The sequence below is a fragment of the Rhyacophila brunnea genome, unplaced genomic scaffold (genome assembly GCF_057557595.1).
Source record: "Rhyacophila brunnea isolate RB1 unplaced genomic scaffold, BYU_Rbru_1.0 scaffold_20, whole genome shotgun sequence".
Taxonomy (NCBI): Eukaryota; Metazoa; Arthropoda; class Insecta; order Trichoptera; family Rhyacophilidae; genus Rhyacophila; species Rhyacophila brunnea.
Genome location: NW_028232860.1, coordinates 26,558,338 through 26,584,905, shown reverse-complemented (window position 1 = coordinate 26,584,905; position 26,568 = coordinate 26,558,338). Strand labels below are relative to the sequence as shown.

General features: G+C 32.2%; 1 protein-coding gene across 1 annotated transcript in view; it reads left to right on the top strand.

Moving 5' to 3' along the window:
* The window catches only part of LOC147071475 (uncharacterized), a 137,193-nt gene that overhangs the window by 38,457 nt on the left and 72,168 nt on the right, over positions 1-26,568 (top strand). The window contains exon 3 of the mRNA XM_085948591.1: positions 1,815-1,897. Coding sequence (XP_085804717.1) covers positions 1,815-1,897 — 83 coding nt within the window. The remainder of the gene's footprint in view (positions 1-1,814; positions 1,898-26,568) is intronic.

Below are 26,568 nucleotides of genomic sequence, written 5' to 3'. Positions count from 1 at the left end.
AATACACGGCGTTATAGTGTATTGAAAAAGGTATAAATCAATCATCACGCACTTTGTAAATCCATTTCTCATTTAAATGGCTCAATATAGAAAAAAAAACTACCCATTATTCTCCACAATATATTCATGAGTTCATATTTATATTATATCAAAGTTTGGCCTCCAAATTATAGTACCTACGTGTCCTATGGCATCTTTTGCTCTAAATTATGTTATACCAGCACTTACCTAATTAGAATTTGCACCGCCAGATGGCCGTGTCTAAATCATTACCAATTCATCAAGTAAAACTTGCATGTCGCTAATATTTATCGAATCGGACATTAATTACCTTCAAAGTCATTCAAATAACATTGACTTAGAGTCATATTCAATATCGCAATAAATCTATTTCATGAAACATGTTATTTAAAAGAAAAATATCTGAAGTATGTAGTTTTTCTGTTTGATGTAGAACGGGATATACCTACACAATACGGTTACATGTAAATTGTACGTAATACATTTCACCGTAGCACATTCATAATATATATTCCGTATAATATGGTCATCTCTATAGCACCGACATGAAAAAAATACGTGTTGTTCGTGGAGCATTGCAGACAATAATGTACCTGACCTAACAAATAATCCAGTATAATATCGGCTGTTTTCAAAATTTGTTTGCCGCTGGCTTCTAATATTGTAGATATTTTATTTTATTTATTTATTTTAAAGTTTTCTAATCTTCAGTTCCTATTAACTTCTGACTTACCTGGGTCTATCATTTCGTAGAGAAGGAAATGTAGAATCCTATTCAATAACTATCTCAAAAACAGTGCAAATCAAGTTACCTACCTAGTTGTAATATTAAGGTGACGAATTTTGTTGAATATAAAATAATAGTTTATTAAGATTTTTTGTTTATTTGTCTATTTGTTATTACTGAAAATAAATAATATGATGGGCAAGTAGTTAACCTAACGAATTTTTAGACTATTCTAAATTTAAAAATTAAAGAAGACGGCATAGTCTGCTTTAGGGTGGCACTTTGACTAGGGACGTTACTGGTGATGGTTTCTTTTTACTACGTTTTTTACCACGTTTTCCTTAGCTCATATTCTTGTTTGTCTGGTGGTTGTTTATCTAGTACAAATCTTGCAATCGATTTTTAACTAACTTCCCGACTAGCTAGACATTTGAAACTTTTAGAATATATCAGAACACGACGATAATGCATTCTTTTAATACTAATACTTTTAGCCATCTTTAAGTAGAATTGAATTCATTTTCAGTTAAATCTGTTTTGTATGAAAAGTTATTTCGGATGAAATCCGTAATCCAATCCACTATTATCGGTTGCTAAGTGGGTGGTCCTAGCAACTAAATTATTAATATATACGTGCGTTACTATGGATATCAAAATGACATTTCAGTATTCTATATTTGTTTGTTTGTTGCAAAATAGCAAAAAAATGATTTGTTGACAATTGCCTTATTTGTCCTAAATTATTAAAACATAGAATTGTCAAGTTTATATGATTCAATAGAAAATTTAAAAACGTGGTATATAAAAAGTTCTTTTTATCTTGTAGTTATTTCTAAATGTAATTAATATAAGTATGGCTATGAATTATAGTAACTGACTGATTACTACAAGTAAATCTACTACACGTTTTCTCATTACGTCTTTAACTTGTTTACTTTAATTTTGTTTTTATAATTTTAACAATCAGGTTGAAAAAAACATTACAATTATCACAAATAATAGACGAAAGTGTTTAAAATTGAATGGGATTGTTTTATCAACAATTGTAAAACTTTTTTGTTTTCAGACAAATGGGTGCGGCCGCAGTCAGCTGTGATTGTCCTCCACTGTTCACGGGAGATTTATGTGAACTTCCCATAATAGAGCCAGGTAAGAGAAACTTTAAATAATTTAGTACAATAGCAAACAAGCTTCGTAGCTAGTTGGTTTATTTGTGTATTTGCAGGGAGTGATATAAGACAGATTTGGGTGTTATATAGCATACTTAAAATATTTTTTAAATAACAGGTTATTAATATGAGAATAAATACCATAAAAAATCAATTAACTGTTATATTTATAATTTAGACGATTAAGCAAAAAAAAATATTCTATAATCATTCTGCGTCACCACTATTACATATTTCAGGGGGAGGCTTGTACATATCAGAGGCACCTAGCGGAAAAATATGAAGCTTGCAATTTGAGATATTTTTTTGATAATTTACAATTTCAACCATAGACTATAGATACATCTAGACGCCACCCGTTGCATTGATAAATGAAGCTACGTGCCGTGCGTTTGGTTTGTGGGCGAGCGAACGCATTCGCCTACAAATGTTCGAGACCATACACCATTTCGCTAGTGCTCGCCCAAAGTGCTTGCACTAGACGCTCAGAATTAAAATATAATTTTCTATTTTTTTACGTTATATAGTATTTTTAAGCGGTCAAAATGCAACCATTAGGTAAAGATATCCATAATTTAAGTTATTTTAAAGAAACACTAGGTCACTGATATTAAAATAAATAATAATATACAAATAAATTGTCACGAACATGTATCAACTTACCTATGAAACGTAATACCATCTTCTTGCTTATCAGTACGGCTACCATATTTTAATACAACACGCAGAACCACCTTTCCTACTTAATTAACTAAAAATATATACCACTGACTTTATGTTTAACACAAAAAATAGCAAATTTAGCAACACGAACTCGCAGATTATCGATGCTACGTGAAGCGATTCACCACGATTTGCCAGCGATACTTTTGGAAACTGACTCAAAAATATGTAGACCTTTTATCTTACTCTAGCGCGTGTCGCAGAGATTATAAGGGTGCCGAATACTTTCTCACTCGCACTCATGCATCGTTTTTGTTCAGGCCTTTATTTCAACTGTATTAATTAATAAATATGTATATGAAAACATTAAAAAGAAAAAAAATTAAGTCAAAGATAAACTTACAATTATTGTAAAAAAAAATCTATAATTTGTGACATATTATGTCCACAGTTACGTTATTATTACATTTTATTTTATGGTCATATTTATTATTAAAATTTAGTTTATTAAGTTGTCTATGTTTTACATAGAGATTTTTGATTAATGCATAGTTTTATTATTTTTTCTATCTATTTAAAAAAAACATCGATTTTTATAAAAAATATAAATGTGTATAACTTGAAATCCTTTGAACTTGAAGGTCTAATCATCCAGGTCACTATTCTCAATCTTGAAGTGTCGACGAAGAATAATAATTTAATCTCAGTAAAATATTGTATTAGAGAGATTGAGAATAAGTTATGAGTCAGTTAAGTGTTTATCAGTAAGAGAGCTTAAAGCTTCTAAAAGCCATGTGTATATCGTCAAAATGTGCAGATGAATAAAATGTTTATTTTAATTGAACGCTATTGCGCTTTAAAAAAAACATAAATAAAAAGAAAATTCTTATTCAAGGCCATACTAACAAATCTATTTATAGACCAGGGTTTCCCAAACTATGTTCCGCCGAACCTGAATAGGTGTTCCGCGACCATTTGGAAAGTTTTTTTACACTGCAACATATTCAAAGATCTTCTACTAAGTAAAACTAAAATAATTAAAGAATCTACTTCATATTGAAAGGCGATGAATCTCCACTGATGTTTATGACGTCAAGTATCTAGATAGGTCATGGCTCCCACAGGGGGGCTAACAGGCCTGTAGCCTAGGAGCCTGGGCTTACGGGGGGGGCCCGGCGTGAGAGATCCACCACCCAAATGAGATAAACACACATCACAAACATGCACTAACAGTAAAAAAAATGTCGCTGGCTGTTTCACTTCAAGCTTACTAACATTTAATAATATGTGGTTTTGCCATGCTTACAATTTTTGATTATTGTCGATATTTGACATGTCCATAATTGTACATATCAACATAAAAGTGGGTGTATTAAAAATACAAAAAATCGCTAAAAATACCCTTAATTTTACCTCAAACACCATATTGGAATATGCAACTGTAGATCGTCACATTGCCTTTAACGTTAGCGATAAGTAGGGGGCCCGCCAAAGATCCTAGCTTGTGGGCCCGCTTTGGGATGTGGGGGCCATGATCTAGGTACAGACGGAAGACCATCTTTTCTCACAGCGTGCGTATGTAAAAGATGGGGTGTATTGTTTTTAACTGACCGGCTGACAAGTTTTGTCAGTTTAACGACAGTTGCCAAAATTGGCAGAACGGTTAGCTCCGCTAATAAATAACCTACAAAATAAACTAAGTGTTCCGTAAAAATTTCCAGGTTTGCGAAGTGTTCCATTACAGAAAATGTTTGGGAAACCCTGTTATAGACTAACAATTTAGTCGGCCTGAAATACATAAATAGAAACTAGATACATACACATAGCCACTTTATTTATGATGAATTGTTTGCAGGTGCGTTATTTTCAAGAAGTTTTATCTTGCAACTTTGAATCTTTTTGTGATATCTGCATGAAACTATTATTACCGGATCACTCCTTACCCGTTAGGTATTTCAGTTCCCATTATTTCTGAATTCCATGTATACAGCTACATGTTATCCTAGTTCAGATAGTGTAGCTGTATAGCATATTTTCTCAGAAGTTTATAAATCCTCGTATTGATCCTTTCCACTAGGTACCCGGGATTCTAAAATCAAAATTCTAATGTCAAAGTTTACAGTTTTCTAAGAATTTTAGTTATAAATTCAATTTCTATTCGCAGATATTATTAGATACTCTCAGACGATAATATTGATATTATCAATTTGTTTTTACTCCGTTATAAAATTTATATTTAAGTCTTTATAATGTATGTGAGTCGATGTCTATGAAAACTGAGTAATTTTAAATGAAGTAGACCTACATAATAATACCTATAAGATTATATCATCAAAGGTTAAAATCCAGTCGGGCGTCGTATTTTTTTCAAATGTGATTTTTTTAGTAGTTGTATTTATATCTGAGGAGTTTTCAAGTTATGTATGTTAAATATATATCTTATTTGATAACGCTTTATTTATTGACGAACAACGAACAAAGATTATTTTACAAATAACACTTTTTACTGAATATCGATATGCTTCGCGGATTAATAAACGCTGGAAATAATAACACATGGTAATCGCACATCACCATTTAAAATTTATTCGATATTGACATATACATTAGACGTCAGTGGCAAAGACTCCATACTAGGCGATTATTTAAAGCCTACCTTCTTAAGAAAAATATTTTTTTAATTTTATATTGACATATTAAATAATATAATCACATAATAATATATTCAATATGCCCAACGACATCTATCGTATAATTGTCATAATAATTTTACGATCTTTTCCACTATCTCAATAAGCACCATTTATGGCATGTCTCGAAGGTTTAAAAAAATAAGCGACATCTCGTTTCGCTTCACATATTGTATAAATTACGTTCGCGTGAATCGAAAACTTTTTTATATGAAGTTTGTTTCTCATAATTTCAAGACGTCTGCGGCGGCCCATATATATTGGTAAGCTATTTAAGGAGCGCTTACATTTTACGTAAGTGCACATTTATTCAAAATAATTTATAAGATAATTTTAAAAAAATAATTTCTAGGGATTCAATCACATATAAATATTGATTGTTGTTAAAAATAATAAATAATTTATCTCGTGATTTTTATTTGTCAGTTTATTCATAGACTAAGACAATTTATTTAGCCAATTATGTAAGTTGAAATCTAATATTGTATCTAAGTCTGTGTTTTAAATATAGAAGTATTTTAAAATGTATAGTTTACGGGTTAAATTATAAACTGTTATGGTACAGATTCACAACAATGGATATTTTCAATATATTTTGAGCGTATCTTGCGTTTATATTTAAGAAAATACATAATTCAAATTAATTGCTTAATTTTATACCATCAGTGAGCTTTTGAATTTTCATCGGTTTTTGTGTACCTACCTATTCATCAGTAGTTATGTCGGATTGTCTTCTTATTTCCCGTAAATACATCTAACAAGTGTGCTTTCTCCACAGCCTACCTGTTTCCAAAAGTCACCCTTCGCCACTGTTAGACGTAGATATTGACATAGTCATGACAGAACCGATATTAGTAACGTACCAGAAGATAAATATCGATGTCAAAGTTTCAATATTTATAATAATCAGTGACAGCAGCAAATCAAGCAAAACCATAATAATTGAGCTTTTCAAATGAAGCAGTTGTTATTTTAAAGCTCAAAAACAGCTTTCAAATAATATTATGTATCCATAATCTTTTTTGGTAAGATTTAATGGTATAATCACATGTTTTCTATACAAATAGCTCTGAAAAACTCTATAATATTATTTATATATAATATGAAGTAACTTAAAAACAGATTTCCTTCCGCATTTTCATGTTTTCATTTAATTAATATTTTCCCACAATTTATATTGTTTGGATTGAATTCCATGAATTGATAATCTATAATTTACCATTTATTATACACACATGCTTAGCAGAATTTCAATTACCAAATAATAAAACTAATATTGTTTTTGCCTATTCACAGAACAAAATGTTTATATCCATTTTATATTATGTTTATAATAAATACGGTAACATTTTAAATATTTTAATAATACTATTGACGGTTATTAATCATTCATGGCATCACACCAAGGCTTGAACAAAAACGAACGATAAATGCGAGTGAGAAAGCATTCGGCACGCTTATATCTCCACAATATGCGTTAGAGTAAGACATAACTTATACGGCTGAATTAAATATTTTCTGTACACGGCCCCGAACGAGCGGAGTTGTTTGCCCGGGTCCGACCCTATTCGGGCCCAATAGGACACGCGGACATGGTGGCAACCGAGGCCAATTTTGCGGCATTTACTAAATTCGCCAGAGCGTACGGGGGGCGGGACACTCTCGACTCCCCTTGCGACTCTTCAAATTAAAGTCACTCTGATAGTTGCCATATAAATTAACATCATGCATTCGCCTTTCGGTGCAAGGTTGTATCACCAGTCCCGTGCGGCTCTGCTCGGGACAAAATGAGGGCTTAAATTCTTTGATCTGGCACACGTAAGGGTTATGTTAGCCGGCCGCGTATGACGTGGCTGCATATACATAACGGAAGCGGAGGTGGGAGTTTTACACACCATGTAAACGTCGCCGGTAAATATTGATTTGGATGACTACAGTCATTTAACCCAGTGGTGTTATTGGATGACTACAAATTTAATAATATTCGACTCATCATATTATTATACAATATTCAGTTCATGATTAAGCAGATTTTCCCAAAAATATTTTTAAATACCCTACGCTAAAACAGGGTCTAGGACGATTCGGCGCCGGGACAACTGGGCACCTCGCAATCGAATGAAGTTCGAAAATAAATGACGTTCGTGATTTATAGGTACTTTTAAAATACATTTATTTAATATTATTGTGTATATTTAATTTATTATATTAATGCTATCGACCGAAGGTACTTGATGGAATTTGAATTTAAACTCTAATGGATTTAAGTTTCATACTATTCCACTTGAGTCGTTTTTTGCGACCCAGTTTCCTTTTTTGGTATCTTCAGGCACTGTGTACACTCACCAAAAGGCATTTTTTAATTGAATATTTGGTAAGAATTTAAATATTATGCACACGTAAATAATGATTTAATTTTGCATAGTATAAGTTACAACGAGAAAAGAGTTATTTTATTCTTATATAAAGCCTCAAGCATGATAACTCTCAATCCGCAATAAAAAACATTATGTTAGGAGCAAAATGAATTAAAACTACTAAACTACTAAGTACTAATTAAAATTTCTCGTCTACTTTCTGTATAAAATCGTAAAGAACGTATATGTATTTCTTTCGACAGTGGGGCGCTAAATTGTCCAGGCGCCCAGTTGTCCCATCCCCCTCAAACACCAGTGTTTCACTCACTACTGAGGATCACGGGGTCTATGCGACAATGATAAAAATAATAATGAAATTAAAGTATGTACTGAACAATACTGCAAGACCCACGGAACACAATATGTGGATAATATTATTATTTATTATGTAGAAACAGAATTGGTAGTTTACTTAATTTGCCAATATAATCCATAAATATAATATTCTGCTAGTGGGTTAAGGTCTCTTCTTTTGTTTTTCATCAAAACAGATTAGAGTTAATCCCGGATTATCAAAATCTCAAACAGAATGAAATATTCCACGTTTTAGTTTATGGTTCAATGATAAAAACTTGTTTAAAAGGTTAACAGTGTAATAATTACGTACTTTGTTTAAGTTGACTCACGTAAGATAAACTTATTATAATATTCATTATAAGTTAAAATTAATGGCATTTGAATATTGCCTAACCGGGATGGCTACACTTTAATATTTTGGTTTAATTCATATTCATGACTAATTTAAATAAAGCAAAGGTTTATTTTATTACGTTATAATAATATCATAATATCCTGTATGACTAATACTAAACATAAATAATTTTAATTAACAAATCAGAAATATACCTACCAAAAAAATGTTTGCACCGAATGGAACTTGACACCATAACTTGTCGAATCCAGAGGCTGTATCTTCGCAATCGTTTCAAGTTTCATTTAAGGAATATAATAAATATAATAGGAATATTTTTGTATAATAGGTTTCAGATTTTTAACGAATATAGATACCATCTTATACAATTTGAAAACACTTCTGAGAAATATATAACCTTATTCTTCTTTCCTAATAGGATCATATGGGCCTCCACAGAGTAGAGGTTTGTATTGACAGATTTTGTTTTTTACGAGAAATGGATGTCAGCCAATTGCTCAACCTACTAGGTCCATACCGTGACACACACAAAATAAAACAATATGTGTACTTGCCAGACCCAGGATTCAAACATGGGACCCACGGCGTTATAGTCCAACACTTAAGCCGCACGGCCACTACTACCGACTAAAAAATAAATATGTTTGAAAAAATACGACATCCAGCAGAATAGTTAATTAAATTAAAAGCAAGTGCAAGTACGTTATAGCAAAACTTCGGAGTGATCCTAAACACCGGTTAGTAATTAAGTTAATTCAATACTTTGAGTTAAAATACAAAAGCCGACTATAAGTGACGCAATGTAGAAAGCGCTTCAGATAGTCTTGTAAAAACATTAGTTAACTTTGTCGCAATTAGATACGGCACGAATATAATTTATTAGAACTGTAATTTTTTATAAAATAAATATTTTTTTGAATCGCTGATCCTGGGTTTTCACTTAAATTGAACAAAAAAATTATCTCGAAGGCCCTCACTCTTATGATTTCAACGATATTTCTCCGTCCTTTGTGCATATTTACTGAAATTTAATATTTACAGTTTAATAAACTGGGCGGGTAACCTAAGGTGACATAACAGTAACGGGAGTGTTAAAATACAAAATTGTGGTTCACAGGTTCAAACCGGCAGTTGATCGAAAATGGAAGTTGTTTTTAAATGTATATTTTACCCAATGCACGGACGCAATGTCTTGTTTAAATAGCTAGAAATCTGTTATTGTTCCATCTACTCTGTCGATTTTTTTAAATTATTATTTTCATTATAATTGTCGGCGAAATTATTGAATGCATTCTTTTATATTATATTTCTCGGTACCATCCCACTTCATCTTCATCTGCCTGCCTGATGATTCAGCTGGATGCGAGGATGGGAGCTGTGTTTTGGAGTGCCCGTACGATGGAAACCCTCAAAATGCGTGCACCTGTAATACAACAAACTCTATCATAGTCACAGCCGGTAAGTAAATTTGTTTTTGAAATATCAAACAAAATAAAATTAATAATTGATGTTCTAAATTTAATTTTTGACATTTTGATGTCACGTCTTTTGTTTTATATCATTATTTTAATATGTCAATGTAATATAAATTCACTGAATAGGCATTTTATGCTGTACTTTATTATAACGGTTTTGAAACTGAGCTTTCGTCATAGATAACAGACGTATATATATAGATTCGTAAGTTCCATACAAGAAGATGCCCCTTATAATTGGCACCATCTATTAGCGTGACTAGAAGTTTTGAGTATGACAGAACCATAGATCCGAACCCAAAAAATATTAAATACTTTTAATGATACTTAAAATAATTTAATACAATTTCGTTTAAATAATTATAAATTTTATAATTATCAAAACGAAATTGTGACAAAAATTAATAAAAGTCGATATTTCAATTCAGATAGGTACATTTTATTGCAATGATAATCATATTGACAAATTATGAATAATAACATAAATTTATGAGGACATAATTATGTAATAATAATAATAGTAACGCACTCCCACCATGGAAATTATTTGTCAGCACTTCCTGTCAGATTGATGACTTCATTGATTATTTCATTTTGTGTTTCATTATAAATTTTCATCGCTTACTGTTATTCTCGCAGTCAAAACCTCAACTATCGACAATATATTGATGTAGATTCTGAAACAATAATTTTAAAATGTACTTAATAACAAATATAAAATGACAATGGTCGCCATTTACACTTTTGTAAGAATGTGCAAATATAATATAGATATTTTATATAGGTACGTAATTTACTCAAACATAATCTTCTTTATATACCTATCTATTTTGTATGTTTGCGTTGGTTGATTTGCAAACATGAAAATTACAATAGGTAGATACTATCATTATTTCGATGCCACGACTGCAAAGAAATTTCAAGGGGCATACAAGCGTATAATACCTATAAACATAATATAATAAAAGTAGACTTACCCATTAACTTATTTTATCAACCATCGGATTGCAAAACCTTGTTATCAATATGGTTTAAAAACGCCGAACAGCAATATTATTCTGACACTTGACATTTTGTCAACTCGAAAAATAATGCAAGACTGCTTTTGTTTTGAAAATATCATGTAGAATTGACATGAAATTTGAAAAGATTGATCGAAAGCTTGAATGTTGATAGGCTGGACCATGTGTGAGCTCTGATTGGTCATCGAAATGGCCTTGTATCATGCGACTTCGTGTGTGACCGTGCTACCATCTATTCTGAAAACTGAGTATTAGGTGGTCACGTTCGCTGTATGGAACTTTCACCCCCCTGGCTTTCGTCACTGTATAGGCCAATTGCCGTAACCCCACATTTCATCAAAGTAACATTTTGATGGTAATGAACTTATTGCATACTCTCATATGAACTGGCCAAGTATCATGAATCCCAAAAAAATATATTATATCAAAATAACTCAAAACTATTATTTAAGCAATTTGTGACTTGACAATTCATATTCCAGCATAATTCCAGCCAAATGCTGTAACAAGTCACTCAATTTGTAATAAAATAATATATCTAATATAATAAATTTATAAGTAGTAGGTATATAAAATAATAAGTAAATGGAATGCCTACAGTCAGTGACGTTCCTAGATAAAATGCCGCCCCATTTTTTTAAACAGTATTTTTAATCATTCTTTCTTCACAATATCTAAAAAATGTGTTGTACCTATACACTAAAACATACAAAATTAAATTTATAAATATACCTATACGTTTTCCCCGAAAGTTGGGATTTTTTGACGTTAGTTAGGTACATAATATTATACTGTAGCTTCTTCATGTCAGTTTTGCGATAAACTAATTTGCTCTGTCAAGGTGAATTAAGGGCGATCCGTGTCGCTTTTCTTCTTCACAAAACTTGGCAACATTTGTAATGATATTTTCAGCCTGAGATCGCAAATGTTTGGGCAATATTAAATCTATTTCTGGTCACCAAGGACGTCAAAAGGAAACGGAAGTAAACTAGATATCGCGAACTCGATAAAAAATTGCAGTCCCGTTAAACCTTTTATGCTAATATACATTTTGTTTTCAACCAGTGAGCTGATTTTTTTAAAGGATTTATTATTAATAAGTTTAGGTAGGTAGCTATTTTTATAAATACATATACCAAATGATTCTCCTCGACTTGCCACCCTTCGAGTAACTGCCGCCCCCAAGCGACGCTCAATCTGCCTACCCCCACGGGACGTCGCTGCCCACAGTTTTTTTCACTTCCTGAACAATTTGCTATTTGAGGGTTACGCTACTTGGCCTGTACAGTGGCGTATGTTAATGCTACAGTTTTATATTTTTTTTTGAATAGATACAATAGTGGCTTTGTTTAAAAATCAAATTAATACATACAATAATTAAATTGTATTGAATCTAGAGAATTTTCTATACATTATATAGAATACAGATATTATAGAGAATATTATTTAATATACTAAATAGTGTAAATGGACGGTTTTGGCGATAATATTGTAGACTGTATTTGAGTTAACAAAATTTATTGGTGGATCCAGGCACAAACCTTTTGTAGTGAGACTTCTGGTCTCTTGCCGCACTCCCGAACGCCGCGTCACTCATTCCCGCAGTTGTTTTTGTCATAATCGGTTTAGTCACTCATGCGGCGGGTCATCCTGTATTATTCTAGTGTTGTTATCAGTTTATTGACAACAATTCTCCCAAATAGATTTTACGCATACAAGCAACTTTACTATGCTGTACAATAATAATAATTACAAGATAAAAAGAACTTTTCATATACGTTTTTAAATTTTTTATTGAATTATTATGCTCAATATGCTCAAACTTGTACTTGATATGAAGTAAATAAAAAACAAAAAAATATAGAATACTGAAATGTCATTGTGATTTCCATAGTAACTAATAGTTAACTAACTAACCATAGTAATTAACAGTTAACAACCAATAATAGTGGATTGGATTACGGATTTCTTCCGAAACGTAAACGTTTATTCGTATGTTTTTTTATTTGTGTATCTAAAATATACTAATAGTATGTAAAAATAATTGCAAGATAAAAAGAACTTTTTATGTACAACGTTTTTAAATTTTCTGTTGAATCATATAAACTTGACTTGCTAGCTTAAACGATCAAAAAAAAATTGTACTTGATAGAAATAATACTGAAATGTCATTTTAATTTCCATAGTAACGCACGTATACATTAATAATTTAGTTGCTAAAACCATCCGCTTAGCAACCAATGATGGTGTCGAAATAACTTTTCATAGAAAACAGAATTAACTGAAAATGAATTCAATTCTAATTAAAGATGGCTAAAAGTATTAAAAGAATGCATTGGCACCGTGTTCTGATATATTCTAAAAGTTTCAAATGTCTAGCTAGTCGGGAAGTTAGTTAAAAATCGATTGCAAGATTTGTACCGGACAAATAAGAATACGAGCGTTGTAAAAATCAAGGCCCACTATAAGGTAGAACTGGTTCTATTCGTACATACATTTGGGGTGGCAATTCGTAACACTAACCTAACCTAACCGATATTTTAGTATGACAGGGTTTCGACCTGTCAAATTTAAATTGTCGACATTTTTATTACCATCCAACTATGCTGCCTTTTTGCATCATATTTTTTTAATCGCGTCTTTTAGGAGAATTTTTAACGGCGGTTTGAAATACCGCTAAACGAATTATATTTTAAAATTTACGAGTGTTTTGAGATTTTTCACAGCTTTGTGAAATTGAATTGGGTCAACTCCAATTATTGAATGGTTCTCAGGGGGTCATTAACGGACTCGTTAATTCGACACGGCTTATAAATAACCCATTAACGCCTTCAGCTTTTATGTTATTTACACAAAGAGAGCCTTACTATCAAGAAACTTAGTTTTCCTTGAATGAAAAAGAGCAGGGATGCACAACCAGTTTTTTATAAAAAGCGAAATAAAACTTACTGATAAATAGTGGTATATACTAGAGGTGAGTTAGAAATACTGTCATCAGTTTGTGTACTCAAGTTTCGGATGAAACTACCCATACTCAGTATGTGTGGCCCAATAAACTTATTCCAAAAAACTTGTGATGATATCATCGCGAGTCGTTGTTCTGTGCACTCGCCAGTTGGTAGACTTTCTACACTATTGACATTAAATGCGTGCGAACGAAATAGCACTTGTATATAGGTATATTTTAATTTATTAGTTTATTGCGTTCGAATGTTTGAATAATAGGTCATAAATTTTGTGTCGCAGCATAGTGCTGAGATGACGCACAGGCTTAGGTTTGTTATATGACCGCTCAAAATATGTTTAAAAATTTTAAAAAATCACTGTTATTCATTTTCGTTAACAAGAATATTGTAACCTAACAGAAAAACATCTAGTAAATTTAAAATTTGTTTAAAATTTTATAATAAATGGGAATTTTCGACAAGCGGATCTCAGCGTATTTTTAGCAATTCTATTGAAGCCGATACACAGCTCTGATACAGAGTTCCCTGAGACGATACGTATTTCAAATACTAATATGGAGTTGGTTTTAGTTTCAGTTGAGTATGAAACTTTTGTCGCATACGCACGCCAAACGCTCTATATAGTATTCCAAATACTAAGTATTTTGGAACAAGTTTCTATACTAAGTATTTTTTATACTGGTAGTAAGTATACTTAGTCTTCAAAATCGACCAGTTTTCCCATCTCTAGTATATACTGACATAAATTGTCTAATACAAGTATGAGTAGCGATAATTTTCCTTGACACAGATGACGCAATCGATTCATAAAAAACGAGGTTTCGAAATAGTTTAAATAAACCTATCATGCGTTTTTCTCACAAATTGAGTGGTTACATATAAAATATCACTCAAAGCATAAAAAAATACCTGCAATTGACATCAAATAAGACTATAAGACTATAACATTCTAATATATATGTACTCGTAAACAAAACAAATAAACCAATAATTCATATTGAGTCGTCTCTATCACCTTTAATATAATTAATATATATTTTAACTACATATTTTGCTTCTAGATAAGAGGTAAATTGATATTTTACTAGGTATGTTAGTAGTTATAAGTTTAAGTTAGTAGAGATTTATAATTTTAATTTCATTTTTAATCGTGGAAGCCTCTACGTCATTAAGCTTACCACTGAGAAATAGGAAAAGCGAAGAGTATTTAATTTATCTCTACACCATTTTTAACTGTACGAAATAACGATACGTGGAAAGGTGTGATAATTCGGAGCGTAAGACTGCTATCGACAGCTATCGGCGGCTATCGAGGGTAGTTTTTCATATTTTTGTATTGAAGTATTATATTTTTTACAATAAGTTGTAATTGTTACAATAAGTGCTATGTTTCAACAGAACCTCTCTTGGCTGTGCTAACTTTTAGAGCGAGACAGACAGTTTTGACTATTTAGACGGCTAAATTATTATGTAACAATTATAAACCTCGATAGAACAATATGATAAACTACCCTCGATATGTATAGAATGTATAGAATAGATGCGCAGGGGCAACAAAATTGACCACGTCAAATGGCGCGCGCGTGTCGCTGTATACAGACGAGTCGCTTGGTGTTGTAATGTTCTAGTGTGGACGATGCTTAACTTAAATATTCCCGACTCGCCACAGTATTTAAAAAATCCCAAATACATAGACAATGATTATACTGATCTTACATACAACCGCAATGCTTCATAATAATTGCATCTATAATGATAATAGTAACAATACTACTTATATTGCAACACTACAGCTGTTCACGCATGCGTATAAATAATCTCCTTTCAATAGTTTGACTATAATATATCATCATTTGGCGATAGTAAATAAAATAAGTAAAAAGGTGATATCACTATAAATTCCCTATGCTTTTTGTTGGTCTGCCGAATGGCATAATTCATATATCAATATCGTTCGCTCTACTCAACATTGACACTAGAAACACTGTTCTAACGCCATTACAATAAAGGGGATATTGCTATAAATTCCCGATGTGTGATATCGCATAATGGACATTGCGAAATTTTGTCACGTGACGTCTACCTATACATGTGCGAATGTTGCTATGCACGAATTTACTTGCTAGCTACTGTACTGAGTGCGTTGTCCATTAATAATGTCATTGATCTCAACACACTTGTTCAAAAATTAAGAGACATTAGGAGATAACCAATTATTTTATAAATGTAGCCAAATAATGAAATCGAATACATTAAAACCAATAGTAAAGCAACAAAAGATAGTATGATATTTTCAACACTACTAGTATTTCGTGTTTGCGTAGATAATCGGTACTCGATATAATATTTTTTTTTCGAAAACAGTAAACTGAATTCCAAAATATATGTGCTTGATTCGTTATATTAATAATTATATAACACATAATTATGAAAGCTGTCATTTACGTTTCGATTCCACCGTTAAGAGAGCGAATCGTCTGATTGACAATGCATCCGAAAATATGCATACACTCAATTATTTATATACGTATTACTGCCTTTATAAATTCAAACATAGCTACATATTATCAACATCCCCTTTTCGATACTGTATTTTTCTGAAATATGAACACTAAACAAAAATAATATAAAAATGCTGTAAGAGCTTTTGAAACAGATCCGCGTAGAAAAATGCTACGGATCAAGTGGATGGATAGGGTTACGTATGAACTCCAGTAGTCGTAGGCGGCTCCAGCTTTAAAAACTTGGAAGACGATATCGTAATTTTCTGTGTTTAGATGAAGGAATCCACATATATTTTAACGAGTAGAAAAATCTATCTTGCAATACTATCTAGGCTGCATGTCACACAACGAATGGTCCCTATATATATATAAAGTGGCGGCTCGACGTCTTTCTAGATGGTAGGGTTTAGCCATTAAATAGACATGCATACCTACTTTCTCATATTATACATTATATACCAATCAATCTACATAATAATATGATTTTATGAATGAGGAATTATAGACTTACTTACCATTCTCAGTTTTGAACAACGACACACAGCGAGCGTTTTTACTCACATATGGGTAATTTAATTCGCTCCACAGTATGCGTATACTAACGCTAATGCATTCACATCATTTGTACAACGAGATTTGTACCGTGGCGATAGGATGTGACTGAGTGACCCTAGATCTGCGAAAAATAGACGGCATAACTTTCTTAATTTGTACATAGGTGTCATCATAAAATAGGGCGTATTTAATTAATTATTTTTATACCGCGAAATCATCATTATGTTATTACATAATTTACAATCATTGCTTTATTTATTTGTATAATAATAATAAATATCTCTTTTAAATTGTGACTGGTTTAGATAGATAAAACATATTAAATAGTAAATAGTTTATTTAATTATGTTATTAAGTGTGACATACATGTATATTATGGCAATGATAAAAATATCGGACGTGTATTTTTGATATGATAACGATGTGGGGATGGTCCCTACGAACCCTTATGGTAGAGCCACCCCTGTATAAATATATAATATCGTTGTGACCAGCGCATAGAATTGCCGCAAAGGGTACAACCGCCTTTGTGACGCATGGCTGCCTACCAGACATAGAGGCGTAAGTCGACATCGAACATATTTGAATTATGATTGGAGAAATATTACTTCGTAACTAAAGTGAAAATTGTTTAATTCGCAATTCTGTTAACTCGGTTAACAGTACCTACTCTAGATAGATCGAATAAATATTTTAATGTAGTACTATCTGACAGAGTGCAAATCATCCAGTTCCGTAACTTCTGCGAGTAGATGACATGTATTCATTTTCTTGAAAAAGGAAATGCAGAACAATATGGCGAGACCTTCACCATAGCGATTTGCTAATATCAAGCGATAGAAGAAGATTATATTTCTACACCTCACAATTATTAGATTTTCAACGCAATATTTCAACTAATTTATTAGCGTAAGGTAGTGTTTCCCAAAGTATGGTACGCATACCCCCTGGGGTACGGGAAGAGTTTGGTGGGGATACGCGCTGCACCGGGCTCTAGCTGCCCCTGGTGCAGCGCGATATTTTTCATGCTGATGTTCGTTGGCTATCTCGAGGGAAAATTCTAAAGCGATTATTTGAACTTAGACATGAACTTCAAATTTTCTTAATGATAGATTTGAGCTGAAAAACTGTTTACATGATTGGGAATGGCTATGTAAATTGGCTCATTTGTAGACATTAAGTCAAAAAAGGAATAGGCTTTTGGATGTGGAACCGCATCTCAGATTAAAATTAACAACCAGGGAACCAAATTATGATGATCTGTCGTCTCAACATAAACAATTTCACCATTCTCATTGATTATATAATTATATAATGAATGTTATTTATAATATAACTTTTATTCATATTTTAATATGAATGAATTTTATTTTTCGTTTATTATTATTTTGTTTATATACTTACTAAAAAAGGAAAAATAAATATATTTTGATTGTTATTATTAAAGTATATGCAATTTTTTTTGACGAGTGGTTCATAGTTCCGAAAATCATAGAAGGGGTTCATAGATGCCGAAAGTTTGGGAAATGGGTAGTATTGTGTAAATTTTCTGTAATGGATAGCTATATCGTAAGTCTAATTTGAACTGTTAATTAGGAAATAGTCAAAACAAATGACAGGATGAGACATATTCTTCGAATTAATTAGTAAGCTGTCGTCAGCAAAAATTATTCTCTAATTAGACACTGTGAATAATAATATTATATTTTACATAATTAATTTGTACATTGCTTGTCATTACTAATGCTAATAAAACTTCACAGCAAGGCTCAAGAATTCCTCAATTTTTTCTCGCTAATTACAAATATTTAAATTTGTTTCTTTCTTGTTTGACACTTGTGCTTCTGACACCAAATAAAGAAAAATATGTAATCAAATAAATCAACACAGTCAGTTGAATGGATAAATCAAAAGAATGTTTTCCTATCATTATTGATGGGAATATTTACAGCGTCCCCGACCGAACATCATGTTATAAATAAATGAATAATATTGTAAATATGTATGATATAGTTATAGATTTGAACCGCGGAATTTGATTATAATCACTTTCCGTTTAAAAGTCAATATGTAATCCGATTCATAACCATGCAATAAATTATCATGATGCCTATCGAATTTATTAAAATAATTTTCTAATAGGTATGTTTTATAATATATATTTATATATTATGTCAGTGGCTGGGGGTGGAGGTAGGCTGTTAAGATCCAACATAAATAGTGCATACTATAATTGACAGTGGCGATGACTCCATACTAGGCGATTATTTAAAGTCTACCTTCTTAAGAAAAATATTTTTTAACTGCATATTGACATATTTATTTATTTAGGAAGTATTAGTAGTAGGAATAGTAGGAATGTATTACAGTATTAAACAGTTTACAAAACAATCTGAAAACGTATTAAAAAATATACCATAGCGCACCATTTATCTTGAAGTAAATAAATTTTCGATTATGTGTAAAATAATTCTGAATTTTTTTCGTATGGACTTTACGTTTCGTCACGTCAGCAAGTCTGTTGATTTGTATGAAATAAGGTAAGCTCCTATCGCAGAGCCTGAAACATTCGCGCATTATATTGTTGTCACGACTGCGCACTTCATCCAAAATCATTAATAATTAAATAATTTTAAAAAAATAATTTCAACGGCGTCTAATCGAATATTAATAAATAAGTGAGTATAGATTGTTTTTAAAAATAAAAATAAATTTTATCTAATGATTTTTGTTGGGTATACATGTTTTGAAAAATACGTAATTTAAACACATCGCTCACCTTTGTCGTCAGTGAGTTTTTGAAGTTTCATTGAATTAGTGTGTACCTATTCATTAGTAGTAAACATCGTACTAACTTCTTATTTCTCGTAAGTAGGTATACCTGACAAGTATGCCATTTTTATCAGATCTCCACAGCCTACCTCTTTCCAAAAGTCACCCTTCGCCACTGATACTTGATCAGTCATACTCTCTTGTTTCCAAACCTTAGTTTAGGTATGCTATGAGCGATCCGACAAAAATAGTGCACACTTTTTCAGTCATACTTAGTTTTTTTTCGTTGAATTAATAATACATATTACAGATGTTGTTTAAACCAAACCATAATAGATAAAAAATATTCTTCTATTTATAAAATATCTAACAGAATAATTTTAGATATTTTATAGATAGATGAATATTTTTTGATTATTATCTCTTAAGACTTGGTTTACGCAGCGTCTAATTGAATTTTAAAAACGAACCAATACTATCTGCTATTTTAAGTATTCAATGAAAATAAATACGTATGACTGACAAAGTTTGTGGTGCACTAGCCTATCATCACCCTTCCCCACTGATATGTATATGCGTATAAGTAATCCTATTTTACAACGTTTTTATTGGCTCGTATTCTTGTTTGTCCGGTGGTTGTTTATCCAGTAAAAATCTTGCAATCGATTTTTAACTAACTTCCCGACTAGCTAGACATCTGAATCTTTTATAATATATCAGAACACAATGCATTCTTTTAATACTTTTAGCCATCTTTAAGTAGAATTGAATTCATTTTCAGTTAATTCTGTTTTGTATGAAAAGTTATTTCGGAAGAAATCCGTAATCTAATCCACTAATATTGATTGCTAAGTGGGTGGTCCTAGCAAAAAAAAATATTAATATATACTTGCGTTACTATGGAAATCAATTTAGTATTCTATATTTGTTTGTTTTTATTTACTTCATATCAAGTACAAGTTTGAGCATAATAATTGAACAGAAAATTTAAAAACGTTGTATATGTTCTTTTTATCTTGTAATTATTTGCCAATGACGTTTGAATTCTTTACTGCGCTCACGGGTTCACCCTTTCGAATACAAATTGTAAAATGCCTACCTTCACTTTGGGCTCATCTAAATCATGGCGATATAAAATCTCATGGACAGAAAACCACTCCAGACTAATCAGACAACACTTTATTGGCTGCACACCATTTAATATAAATACCACCAATGAACGGCTCTGAATGCTTTATGAACTGTCAGAAATTGTGTATGCAACAAAATGATTGTTCCTAAATAAATAAATATAATTATCTAAAAACAATAAAATATTCTTAATGAAAAAAGCCACCAAAATTATTGTGTAATAAAATACCCCAATTTAATTCTAAATGGAGACAATATTCAGTGTCGCTCGTTAGCGGTAAAGAAGGGGGTGGGGGCGCAAAAAATAAATTATTTCTGTCAGTGAGTTAATCGGTTGACGACCGACGCCGGTCTACGTCGCAAGAGGCACCCCTAGCCCTCCGGGGACTGCTCCGGCGCCGCGGAAGCCTCCCCCATTAACTCGATAGACACCTACTAGGGATTACAATCCCGGAATCAGTATTTTTTTAAATTTCGGGATTAAACAAAAACCATTGATTCTTCCCCCAAAAAAGGTTGTCAGGTACCAATGCAATTTTTCCATTTGTTATTAAGAAAAACACGCACAAGAAACTTTACAATCAGTAATATATTCTTGATTAAAAAATAGTAACTCCCTATAAAATTTGCCTACATAAAGACAGAGTTTTATAATTATTTACATTTTTTCAATCTTATAGTCTCAAGATAAATAGTACTTAAGTATTTTTCGAAAATGTGTTCAACTTCATCGGCCACAGTAAGCAGAAAAGAATCTGTATTATAAATTATATTTCGACAAAACAAGAGACAATTTTTAAACATAGAATATTATTCAAAACAAGTGAAACATTTTTTCCTGTTTATTATTTATTATATTGTTATGGAACGGCGGGATCATTTTCATATATAAACACCTTTAATGTTTAAACTGATTTTATTTGAAGCTAATTGAATAATTTAATTTATAAAGCAGATTTTATTTTAGATAACTTGTTACAGTATCGTTTGATACAGTGAATGCAGTCGATGCGTCCTTCTCTGCGGTTGAATTTAAACTGAATAAAGAATTGTAAAGCTATGTTGATTAAGTATATTGTAGAACAAACATTCACATTCTTAGACAACAATATCCGTTGGAAATATATTTGAAACAATAAGCGATAAATCAAATCGTTATCAAACGCATTGCAAGACATTCATCGTACATTTGATAAGAATAATATAAAGATAAGCTCAGATTGCGGGGCTATAAAAATTTAAGGAAAAAAACAGTTTCTTAGTCCTAAAAAACATAAAATGTTATTAATTTCTTATAATTTTTGTATTATTGGCAGTGTTGGCATCTTTAATCTTAGGTTTTCTTCGCATTTTACCACGTTTCAAACAATTAACTTGCATGTTAATGGCCCTTTTTAAGTGTATCCAAATCGTGCATAAATCGATATATTTTTTTCTCAAAAATATAATACATAAAATAAACTCAAAATTGCAGGATTTTTAATACCGGTATTTTAGAATTCCGGAATTGCCAACCCTAGCACCTACATGTGGCTGAGTTATAAACAAGCCACTTAAAAAGGGCTTTAGGGGCAGTAAAGCGTCCATGTTTGTCTGCGGGAGCGATATGTGGGTCAATTATTTTGAGTACGAAAGTCCATCCAGTCACATGCGAGAGTAAGTATGTTTTTAATTCGGCGTGATGAAGGCTTTTTATCGTCGATTTCTAGTTACACTGATGGAATTAATATGACTTTTACGTTGAAAACGTTCTTGAAAGAAGGATAATAGCCGGAAATTGGCTGAAAAGAATAATAAGGTAAGTAAAAAGGTTACCATTGCTGTGACGATGAATGTTTGTTGGAGGGAGATAAATTATGGATTACGGAAGTTATCGAAAAGAGTAGTAATTATAGCACATCTGGTGAATGACACACTAATGACAACACGCCATATGAAATCAATAATATCTGTGATTTCGGGGTACAGGTGTTTAAATCAGTTTGGTTGCAGCTGAAATAATCGGTTTTGAAAAAAGCACAGTTTTCAAAATACTTTTTCTTAAAAGTTAATTTGGTGTAGGTATCTTTCTTAGTTTTTGATATTGTGTTATATTCAATGTTTTGCTTACAGTTAAAATCATTTTCTCAATTGAAGCTATCTCTACAAATTAAAAAAATCTATTTATTTTGCTTACATGTGACAAATTCTATGATACACATAAAAATATCAGAATTATTCTTTACACACATTGACATTAAAATCTTAATTTACGTGAAACCAAACTTTGTTCCATATCTGTCGTAGCGGTTCTAATTATGCACAAAACTCCTTTATTCGGCGCTCTTGTTTAAATTATAATATGTATTTCTCCACCGTTGATCCTTTCAATAATTCACCTGTTTCATTTAAACATGCTATTTCCAAAATTTTGTATAAACAGATATATAATGTATTTACTTATACATATTAAATATATTCTATATATTCTTATATATTCTATATATATTATATATCGTCTCTGTTCTGGCAGAAAACACTAATTCGAGAATACTAGTTTCGAGTAATGAGTGTATTAAGTAATCGTAAAAATGATGACTTTAAAATAAAGACTGTTTATTTATTAAGAATGTTAAAGTTAAAAAAAAAGTAAAATTTTCTTTTTTTATGCTTATTTTCTTATTTGTTTAGAAAAAAACGAATTAGTGTTTTTTGCCAGAACACATTTTGTCTTTTTAAGCGGTACTGATTACACTAAGTGTTATTTAGTGTTTTTTGCCAGGAGAAAAATGCAGAATATTCTTAAGCCATTGTCATAGTTTTAGGGAAAAATTTTAGTACCTACGTAAAATTATCTAGGTATTTTTATAAAAAAAATGAGATAGATACATACTGCAATAGTATATTCTTATAGAGCGTAGAGATTATAAGTAGGTACATGTGTAAATAGTGACTTGTAGAAGACATATTAATTAAGGGAATTGCAGAGTAACTATCATTGATGGAAAAGTAGCATCGTTAGAGTCATCACCATCAGTCTGAATCAATACACTGCTGGATGAAGCCCTCTCCAAGCTGATTCCACTTCTCTCTGTCCTGTGCGTTGCGTTGCCACGTACTTCCGCAGTACTTAACCATTTCATCGATCCAGCGGCCTCTAGGTCTATTTTGCGGACGTTTTGTACCTTTTGGGTACCACTGGATGACTACATTTGTCCATCGGTTGTCCATTTTTCGAGCTATGTATCCATCCCATTTCCATTTGTGGTTTTTAGAGAACACTATTACATCGCACACCCTTGTCTGTTCTCTTATACAATCATTCCGCTTTTTGGTCATTTCGTGTTATGCCCAGCATGCACCTCTCTATACCACGCTGTGCTACTATAAGTTTCTGGGTCTTTCCTTTACTTAGGGTCCATGTTTCACACGCACTTGTAATTACGGGAAGCACACACTGGTTTAACATTTTGCGCTTAAGGCACGGGTCATTTTTGAAGACATTATTCAGACGGTCAAAATTTTTTCAGCCCAGCTTCACTTGGCAAACAATTTCATCGAAAATACATCCACCTACAGACACCTTGTTGTCCCAGAAAATATCAATTGAGTTACTGTATATGCAGTGACGTTTCAACACAAAATGCCGCCCCTAAGCAGTGCCGAAATGCCGCCTCATTTTTTTATACCTACCGTATTTTTTATCATCCTTTCATGACACCAATATCTAAGAAATGTGTTGTATGGATACATTACTAACAATACCTATACCACTAAATCTAATTTAAATACATCTCTACTTCAATAGACAAAAAATATTGTGAGTCCACGGTTTCAGATACATTTTAAAATACACGTAATAACTTCCAAAGCTCGCGAATGACTGGCAAAAATATTTGGATTTTTTTTAAATTAGGGTACGTAAGTATGTAGGTACCTACCTATAATTCAAATGCAATTCGCTAATCTGCGCATGTGCGCAAGGACGTGACGTCCAAGGACAGCGGAAGTAAACTAGGCATCGCGAGACATCGCGAACCCGGCAAAAAATTACAGTCCTATTAAACCTTTTTAGTTATTACGAATACACTTTGTTTCCAACCAGTGAGCTGATTTTTTTTTAAGGAAAGATATTTCCGTTATAACTAAGTTTAGGTAGCTATTTCTATATATACCTAATGATTCTCCTCGATTGTCCGCTCTTCGGGTAACTGCCGCCCCCAAGCGACGCTCAATCTGCCTACCCCCACGGGACGTCACTGTGCATATTATGGCTCTTGCAGACGAATCATAAAATAAATTGCATCTCATAATTATTACGAAAAAGTGTTTCAGCAGTGGCTTAATAGAAAATCAACCATGTGCATGTAGTCAAGTTACGTGGTGATTCGTGAAAGGCATGACCACTTCTACGACTGGAAACATGACTTTCGTAGTTTCCTATTGCCTCGGGTAGATATATCACAAATGATACAATTGCGTCTTTCATGTTAGAAGAGTCACGTGAGCTTTGTTAGTAGAAGCACATATTAAATTCGTAGTTAATTTGAACACGAAGTTGGGTGTACAGAGGGGTGGAGCCCATATGAGTCACGACCTTCGGCCATGAGGTTCCTACTATGAAGAAGAAGAATGATGCTAACACCAAAGTTACCAATACACTGGCTGGATACAATGGCACCATGCCTATATTCTTGACAATGGCCAGCGTTAAATAATATACAAAGTCATACTGCATCTCTCAAATACATACGAAACTAAGATGCTCACACATAGGGAATCCAATCCCGAGCCAAAATTCTGATCCCGGGATTTCGGGATTACAATTTGACAATCCCGGGATCCCGGGACTGGTCCCGGGATTGGCATTTTTTCCATTGTTTATATAAAATTTTTATATTTACAAATAACATTGATAAAATCGGTCAAAAATAAATCTATAATTTATACTATTTAAGACATTTATTGTTAATAATGTATACGTTCAATCTTGGAAATACACAAGTTTAACGGAGTAAATAATATTGTAATATAAATAATAATGTGAATGTAATAGGAGATTGCTGTTTCTGATAGTAAAAACTTAATGAATGGATTAGCGAGATTTAAAATAGTATAGCAAATAATCATGGCGTACTTATGGCCTTTCCGCTTCATAAATCTAATTAGTCAGCCAAATCTGAAACTGCCGTAAAACGTATGGATATCATGGTGGAATAACTTTGTTAATAGTGCGAAGCTAGATTAGATTTTTAATAATTTATGTGAAAAAATAAAATGAATTGGCAACCTACACATGGGTATAAATCAAACTTCATTCAAATTAAGTTTATTTCTACTATAGTTATTATTTATTGAAAGTATTTTTTCTGTTATATTTTCGCTTTTATTTTATTTTCCATAAAAATTGATAAAAAAAAATCAATCCCGAAATCCCGGGATTATGTTTATCAATCCCGGGATTCATAGGTATCGAAAATAGCTCGGGATCCCGGGATCCCGGGATCCGGGATCCCGGGATTGGAATCGCTACTCACACAGTGTAATCGTAGTTCCAAGTTAAGTAGTGAGGAGTTGGATTCACGACTACTTCCGATGCTGCTACCGTGACTTTTCGTGTATTACTTGCTATCGTCTTAGGTAGACGAATTACAAAATAGACCGTGTAGGTATATCATATTGTGCAGGTGAATCAGAGATGCGTTCGCGGTGCCCAACGAGGATGTGAGAAGTGAGAGCCACGTCGACTCCTTGGCATGGTGCTATATCTTTTCGTGTATATGTACTATCGTCTCAGGTAGACAAATTGCAAAACAAACTTTATA